General features: G+C 40.5%; 1 protein-coding gene across 1 annotated transcript; it reads left to right on the forward strand.

The window, feature by feature from the left end:
• The first annotated feature begins 270 nt into the window (after positions 1 to 270).
• On the forward strand, positions 271 to 2,990 carry LOC129754563 (vacuolar protein sorting-associated protein 51 homolog). Its single transcript, XM_055750704.1, has 4 exons — positions 271 to 446; positions 515 to 1,951; positions 2,011 to 2,636; positions 2,702 to 2,990. The coding sequence occupies exons 1-4, from the start codon at positions 366 to 368 to the stop codon at positions 2,808 to 2,810; spliced, it is 2,253 nt and encodes a 750-aa protein (XP_055606679.1). The 5' UTR covers positions 271 to 365; the 3' UTR covers positions 2,811 to 2,990.
• The last annotated feature ends 5,567 nt before the right edge of the window (positions 2,991 to 8,557 follow it).

The raw sequence follows: 8,557 nt of genomic DNA on the forward strand, positions 1-8,557 counted from the left end.
GCTTTTCATTGTTGTCATTCTTTCCAAGAAAACCTTCAATAAAAATATGCTTGAAAAATCAGTTTTATTTATGATTAAAATATAATCTCTAGTCCATCATTTTTTGTTTTATTTTAAATGAAAGCTTCATGAGTCAATCACATCAAAATTTTAAGTTTAGTATTGAAAATATATAGGACATGTTGGTCAAGTTATAGTAAATGATGATGTTCAGTGTAACTAATCATCGTCATCATCATGGTTGTTTACATTTTTTCTGAAGAAATTTATTCAGAAAATTGCCACAACGTTACAATCGGTCTGATTTAAAATCATTCGCAATTCCGTTTGTACGTTACTAACACAGTAATTTTTAGTGTTGAAACATGAGTGAACGATCCACCAACCCCTACGATATGGACAGTTCGGGTTTCGATCCGGATCGATACCTCCAGAAGCTGCTGAAGGTAAGTGCGAATGGGTTTGTTTACCTTTTCCCGGAACGATTGAATTGTAAAATTTACGAAAATTACAGGAATGTTCCCTGAAGCAAATAATGGACACGGAAACGGCCATCGTCCGTCAGACGCAAACCTTACACAGCGACATGCAAACGCTGGTGTACGAAAATTATAATAAATTCATCTCGGCTACCGATACGATCCGGAAGATGAAAACCGATTTCAAAAACATGGAAACGGAAATGAATCTGTTGGTGGCGAATATGGCCTCGATTACGGATTGTAGTGAAAAGATTACGGACACGTTGCAGGAAACTCGCAGCCAGCTGACCCGGCTTTCCGGGAAGCATCAGCTGTTGAAGAAACTGCAGTTCCTGTCGTCGCTTCCGGCGAAGTTGAAGAGTTTGATTGAGGAGGGGAACTATGGGCAGGCTGTGCAGGAGTATTCGCATGCTCAGAAGGTGCTGCAGCAGTACGGAAATCAGCCTTCGTTTCAAGGCATTCAGGAGGATTGCGTTAAGATATTAGACGATTTGAAGAAGTTGCTAAAGGATGAGTTTCAAAAAACGGGAAAAACTGCCCAGTCTTTGACACAGATTGGTGAGCTGCTGCTGCAGTTGGATGAAAAACCTTCGGATCTAGCTAAGGAAATGTTGCAGTGTGCCACTAAGCGGTTACACGAGCAAATTGTTATGCTGCAAGATCAAACTGATCGAGATATGATGGAGTTTATCGATCTGGGAATCGAGACATTTTTGAACGATTTAACGTTGGTGATCAGCTCGTATAATGACATGTTTCTGACGAAACATATTGAGCAGGAGGTTGATGGTTTTGAAGTCATCGCTCGAATGGATTTGAACGATTTCGTTAATAAGAATATTGACGAATATTTGTCGCTCGTTCAGGATCGAGCAGAAGTCGATATTGGTCACGGGGATTCTCAGATTATTCTTCGTGGTTTGGATCGCCTCCATCGACGTCTGACGGCCATGAAATCGTTGTGCCGTGCTGTAGATATGTCCAAATCTGGAATCGACATCATAATTAATGCAGCTTACCAACTTTGCAAAGCTCATCTAAAGTCTCTCAAAGATCATTTCTCCGATAACCTGAGCTCAATCCGACTAGCACTGGTATCGGTTAAATCCGATTCATCTCTTACTGGATCAACCGGATCAGCCCATCAACAGCAACAACAGCAGCATCAGTCCGGATTGAAGGAGCTCATTTCCAATTTGTACGTCTCTACTATGGAGAAGATTAAAGGCATCCTACAGGATCTGTTGATCTTCCTGCAACCGGAATGGTCCTTTAATTTAAAAACCGACCCCAAGGGAGCAGCTTGCATCGAGGGAATACGCGAAAATTTACTGGTAGGATTCCTGCGACATATTTGCACCGTAATGAATGGGTTTGGTGGAAGCATAAACTCCACCAGTCCACCAACTTTACTTTTGATTTTGTCGAAGATGTGTTTGGAAATGGATAAGAATGGAGTGCATGTGTTGGTAGGTTTTGTATTTGTTAAATTCTTACAATATCCTGGAAGAATCTTCCTCTTTTCCAGATTTCCCTAGTGGACGAATTATACGATCTAGATTCGGAAAACAGCACAGTGCTAGTCCATGAATCAGAGCTTTGTTCGGAAATGCGAGACTCAGCCCAGCACCTACTCGATTCCTACGTTCGGCTCCAAGGAATGAATCTCTCCCAGATGTTGCGGAAAAGCGTGGAAACGCGTGATTGGCTCAACTGTCTCGAACCTCGATCGGTTCGGGCCGTTATGAAACGTGTAGTCGAAGAGCTTTCATTAATCGATAACGTGCTGGGTGAGCTTTATGATAGCAACGAACAGCGAACAGCAGCCAGTAGCGATTCCAGTCGTAAGACACACTTTAGTCTAACGGCGTCCAAACAATCTCAGTACCGGTCCACCTGGTCGACGTACACTCCGTCCCAGATGGACAACAGCTTCGTCTCCAATATCCATCGGCTGTTTTCGGAAAAGATTGAAATTTTCAGCTCGGTTGAGTTTTCGAAGGTATCTATCATTACGGGAATTATCAAAATTTGTTTGAAAACGCTTCTCGAGTGCGTCCGGCTGCGGACGTTTAGCAAATATGGATTGCAGCAGATTCAAGTGGATGCTCACTATTTGCAGATGAATTTGTGGCGATTCGTTTCAGATGAAAAGTAAGTCTATAATCATAACTAATCTTTCAAATTCTATTTTACTTTTATAATTTCTCTTATTTTAGCTTGATCCACGTGCTGCTGGACGAAATTCTGGGATCGGCCGTATTGAGGTGTTTGGAGCCCATTTTGATGGAACCCAATGCGGTGGAAATTATTTGCGAGAGGAACTGAATTGAAAAAGGGGGATGACGTTAGTTCGGAAACATTCCATTGATTGTGCTTAAGCATAGGATGCAATAATGTAATTGGAACGTACTTTTTGAAATCTAGCATTGCAGATGGTAATATGTATTTGAATATCAAGGGATAGTATTATGATTTAACCTGAGGACATCGCTGTCCTGTACGAAATAAAAAAGTAAACTTTGAGTATATTGAGGTTTTTGCGAAAGAACGAAGTCCTAAAGTACGTGAAGCATGTCAGACTCGATCAGTACAAAAATTGCATCAAAGTTCAGAACCCAATACCTTAGAACTGCTCAGTTTTTCGGCGGACTGAATGCGTTCCCTGAGGCGTTTTAGAGCTAGGCAACATTAGCAAAAATTGGAGAACGCTATAGATTCAAACTTCTACAGCTCAATTTTTCTCATCCTAGTGAAGCGTTTGGTAACTAACCACATAGGCTCTGGAGTTCTTGAACTTGGAGGTAAGAAATTCAAACATCTTGATCCAAAAAAAATTGTTGTTCCGCGCGTTGAACTAAGCTTTCATTTTTTTCTAAATTTTTTCCTTGTACAGAGAATTCTCAACGACGAAGATAAATAAAAATGATTGAGAACATCCAGGAAGGTTCGAATTATCATCAAAGTTGAAGGTAATCTGCTGACAGTGAAGTTTTGTTTACTCTATTTGACGGCTTATCTACGCGGATGTCATCATGTAAGTAAATAATAATTATTAATATTATTTACAAACAGTATATTGAAGGCCTTTTACGTTTACAAAGTTTAAATGTGCCGAGGGTATTCGTTTCACTAGGTTAGTCCAAACTGTCTAATAGGCGTCGCTTAATGGGGAAAAAGTGTATAAACCGCGAACAAATTCCTACATGAACCAAATCTATGAAAATATACTTTCCTAGATTGGACATAGTTCCAGATGCCGCACGAGCTTACGAACGGATTTTAATCCCCTATTCCCCTATATTTTGTGAACAATCCAAAAAACACTAATTTCGACTAGAAAATTTTGAACAAAAATATAAGCTTATCTTGTGTGTTTTTACGAGGAATCAAATGAAGGCTGTTTGAGTCACCGAACGCATCGGAAAATGGAGTTATGACCGTTTCATCCACAATTCCCCTACAATTTTTCAATAATTGAGAAAAAAGCATGTTCGGACTTGGAAATTTTGTGATTTTTTTTAGAGGGAGTCGAATGAAGGCTCTTTGAGCAACCGCACGCGTCGTAAAATGGAGTTATGGCCGTTTTACCCTCAATTTCCCAACATTTTCAATGTAGTTCAGAAAAAGTATGTTCGGACTTGAAAATTTGGAACCAAATGAGACTTATCTTGGGGTTTTTTTTCCTACATTTTTCAATTAATTCATAAAAAACAAGTTCTGACTTGAAAATTCTGAACCAAATGAGACTTATCTTGGGGTGGTTTTTTTTTCGAGGAATAAAACGAAGGCTATTTGAGCCACCGTACGCATCGGAAACTAGAGTTATGACTATTTTACCCTCACATTACCAAAATTTATCAATTAATTCACAAAAAGCGTGTTTGGACTGGACAATTTAGGAACAAATGGGCACTACCTGGTGTGTTTTTTTCCGAGGAATCGAGTGAAGCCTATTTGAGCCATCGCAGCCATCGGAAAATGGAGTTATGGCAGCTGTACCCTCAATTCTCCTACAGTTTTAGATTCGTTGGAAGTTTTAGAAAAGCCACACAAGAAAAGTCTCATTTGGTTCCAAATTTTCAAGTCCAAACATGTTTTTAATGAACTATATTAAAAATTTAGAAGAATTAAGGGTAAAAACAGCCATATCTCCATTTATCGATTTGTGTGGTAGCTCAAATAGCCTTCATTCGATTTCTCGAAAAAAAAATCACATATGATAAGTCTCTTATGTTTCAAAATGTTTAAGTCCGAAACTGCTTTTCCTGAAATAATTGAATTAGGTGGGGAATGGAGGGAAAAACGGTCATACCTCCATTTTCCTATGCGTTGGTTTAAATTGCCTTCACTTGATTCTTCGGAAAAAATCACACAAGATGGGTCTCATTTGATTTAAAAATTTCAAGTCCGAACTCACTGTTTTCATAATTTATTGAAAAATATAACGGGAATCGAGGGTACAGCAGCCATAACTCCAATGAACGATGCGTGCGGTGGTTTAAATAGCCTTCACTTAATTCCTCGAAAAAAATCACACAAAATAAGTTTCATTTGGTTCAAAATTTTCAAGTCAGAACGTGCTTTTTCTGAGTATTTTAAAATGTAGGGGAATTCAGGTTAAAATAGCCATAACTCAGTTTTCCATAACTTCCATTTGCGTTCGGTAGCTCAAATAGCCTTCATTAGATTCTTCAAAAAAAAAAAAAAAACACGCAAGATAGGTCGCATTTTCTTCAAAATCTTCCAGTCCGAACAAGCTTTAACTGAACTATATGAAAAAATGGTGGAAAATTGAGGGTAAAACGGCCATAACTACCCAAGTAACCATAAGCAGCACAAATTCTGCTGTAACATCAGCTCTAGAGCTTGATTCTGTGCATCATATAAGCCCTGTGAGCCAGGTTTGGCGAAATTAACTTCTGCTTTAGTGCAGAAACTGGTATGACCCTATAAAAGCACTGTGCTATGCTAAGTTGATGCTATAGCGTTGGAGGGCAAAATGCTGGGAAAATGCAAATGGCGTTCAAATGAGGTACAACCATGCGGGTAAAAAAAATCGATTTTTATTTGGCTCCATTTTTCTGCCATGATTGTTAATTTGGCTTATGTTGGATATATTCGCTTATTCATCTTATGGGGATCTCTCGGGTTGAATTTTCTACATGATTTTTTTTTGGTGAAGATGACCTGGAATCGAACTCATGACACCCATGAATCGGACATTTTTCAGTAACTCTGCTTGTAGACCTATCAGGTCCGCGTTAAATCTTTGAAAAAAAGCCCTATTTGAATCAAATTATTGGCAACCGGTGCCCTAAATTTACATTATTTCTGCATCAATCAATGCTAATGTTGTTCGTTATTCGTTGCTTATGTTTTTTTAGTAGTCACAGGCTCGCAAGGCCCGCAGCTAACCCCACTATCTCGCAGGAGGACCGTCGTGATGTTGCTGTTTTGGGTCCCGAACACCACCAGGACGTTGTTGCACTCCGCACGCCGCCCCTAACATGGAGAACAGACGCGTACGAAGCCCCCTAACTCATTCTGCATGCGACCAAAGCATCCACCGGGTTTGGGTACCCGATCTCCGCTAAGGTTGCTCGCACCCCAGCTAGTACCACGGGGAGGTAGAGAATCGGAGTTGCAGACAAGAGGTGATATGACCACTACCCGAGGGTTGGGTGTATGGGGTCTCGAGTTGCACATTGTCTACTTCACTAGCTCAATGCTAATGTGCTTTGGCCTAATGCCACTGTAGTGTTTACATAGTGCTTAAAAGCATCAAAGCAAGCTTAAGTGATGCAAATTTAATGCTTAGAAATTATAGCATTTTTATTCTGATTTAGAGCTATGTTGCATTTCAAAAACATTGTGAAAAGCTGATAAAATGCTAGTTGCATTTTAAAATAGTGGTTTAATTCTAATATGATGCAGCATTATAGCACTCGAAGGGCTGTTGTGATGCAAAATTGCACCTGATGTGCTGATATAGTGTAATTTAGCACTTGAATGCTAGGACATAGCTATAAAAAGGCAATCTCGTTTGAACTACGGTACGTTGCACATCGTGTGTGTGAGCTGAATCGAAATCTAATTTATTTTTCTTCTCTCCTTCCACACGCTATTGTCGAGCGGTGCAATGACCCACAACGATACACCAAGGTCATCGAAAAATGAAGTTCGAGTGCGGAAATATCACGAAAATTATGCTGGGCCATATCTCGTTATGGCTGAAACAAATGTCGGAAATATATCTGCTGCGAAGATTGCTAAAAGTCTGGTGAAGAAATTTGGTGACGATTTTATACGTGCTATGCCGGTTTCTAAAACCAAAATGAAAATTTTGATGCGATCGAGGGATGCTGCTAATGAAATAGCAGGCATCGGTACCTCAAATGAAGTGCGTTTTTTTATCCCCCAACGGCTGGTGGAGTGCCTTGGGGTAGCCTATATTGAGCCGGATATTTGTGATGAAGAATTGAAGTTTGCTAATGCGTACGATAAACGCAAGTCGAATCAAGTTGATAACCCGGAGATAGTTCATGCTCGTCGTGTGCTTAGAAAATTAGCTGATGATAAAGAGGAAGCCCTGTTTACGGTGATTTTTACTTTCGCTGGGCAGAGTTTACCTACTCACATCGAGTTGAATAGAGTGCTTTATTCTGTTAAGCAGTACATTTATCCTGTCCGCCAGTGTGGTAACTGCTGGCGCTTGGGACATGATAAAAAAGGATGCAAGAGTGCTAAACGCTGTAACCAATGCTTGGAGCAAGTGGGCGGCGAAGATCATGCATGTGAAAATAGTGAGCCCCAGTGCGTTAACTGTTTGGGCTCCCATCGGGCCAATGATCACAAGCTTTGTCCGAAAATAATTCAAAAAAAGAAAACCGATAAAGAGCGGCGCGACACTTTTTCACAAGGACGTGTCGATTGGTTTTGTGGAACAACTTCAAATGAATCATCAAACTCACTAACTATCATCTCCCAACCAACAACAAAATCCACCGTGGCAGTTGCTTGCCAAACAAGTAATGTTGACAAGAATGGGTCTAATCCTTCCAGCAAACGTCGTCATAATGTCGATTCGGACGATGAGCTTCCCCAACTTGAAGTTAACATTTCTGACGGGGTTTGCGATTCGATCCGATCGACGATTGAATCTACTGAGGTCATCGATATCGTTGCAGAAGCTCTGGAAGTTCCTGAGGAAGATGTTGAAACTCGACAAAAAATTCAACAAATGGTTTTGGAGAGAATTTCGGATGTTGTAAGTGATAAAATGAAAGGATATTTTGCTAATCTCAGATTATGAAAAACACCACACCGAGCACTTTAACAGCCACCGTTCCTCTGCAATGTCTACAATGGAATTGTAGAGGGATAAATAGTAAACGCTCATCTTTAATCCAGCTCATAAATACACACAATATCAATATTTCGCTTTTGAGTGAAACACATCTCGACAATCACACAAACTTTAGTCTACCGCAGCACACCATTTTTCGTAAAGATCACAGACGAAACTCGATGGGCGTAGCCATCGCGATTCGTTCAGAACTGAATCCCGTAGCATTTCCTATTGCACTGTCAGCGGATATTCAAGCCGTTGCCTGCCAGATCAAATACATCTCCGGGTTGATCACTATTGTATCTGTGTACATACACCCGCAAGCCAACATATCGCAGACTCAGTTTGATAATTTTTTATCAACCGTTCCGAAACCGTGCATCATTGGAGGAGACTTTAACGCAAAACATCACCTATGGGGAAGCGATCATGGAAACACACGTGGAGACCGTCTTCATCAAGCCATCGAAACATCTCATCTCGTCATTCTCAACAATGGTCAGCCAACTAGGTTTGATGTAAACCGGTCGTGGGGCGCAATTGATATCACGCTGGTTTCTTCGAGCCTTAGTTTGTGCTTCGACTGGGAGGTTTTGGATTCACCAAATGGAAGCGATCATTTTCCGATAGTTTTTCATTCGAGTACTACATGCGCGATGAAATTCTACTCTGGAATCAATGTTCGGAAAATCGACTGGGAACGTTTTACCGGAAGCCTCGAGGA

This window comes from Uranotaenia lowii, chromosome 3 (genome assembly GCF_029784155.1).
Source record: "Uranotaenia lowii strain MFRU-FL chromosome 3, ASM2978415v1, whole genome shotgun sequence".
In the NCBI taxonomy this organism is placed as follows: domain Eukaryota; kingdom Metazoa; phylum Arthropoda; class Insecta; order Diptera; family Culicidae; genus Uranotaenia; species Uranotaenia lowii.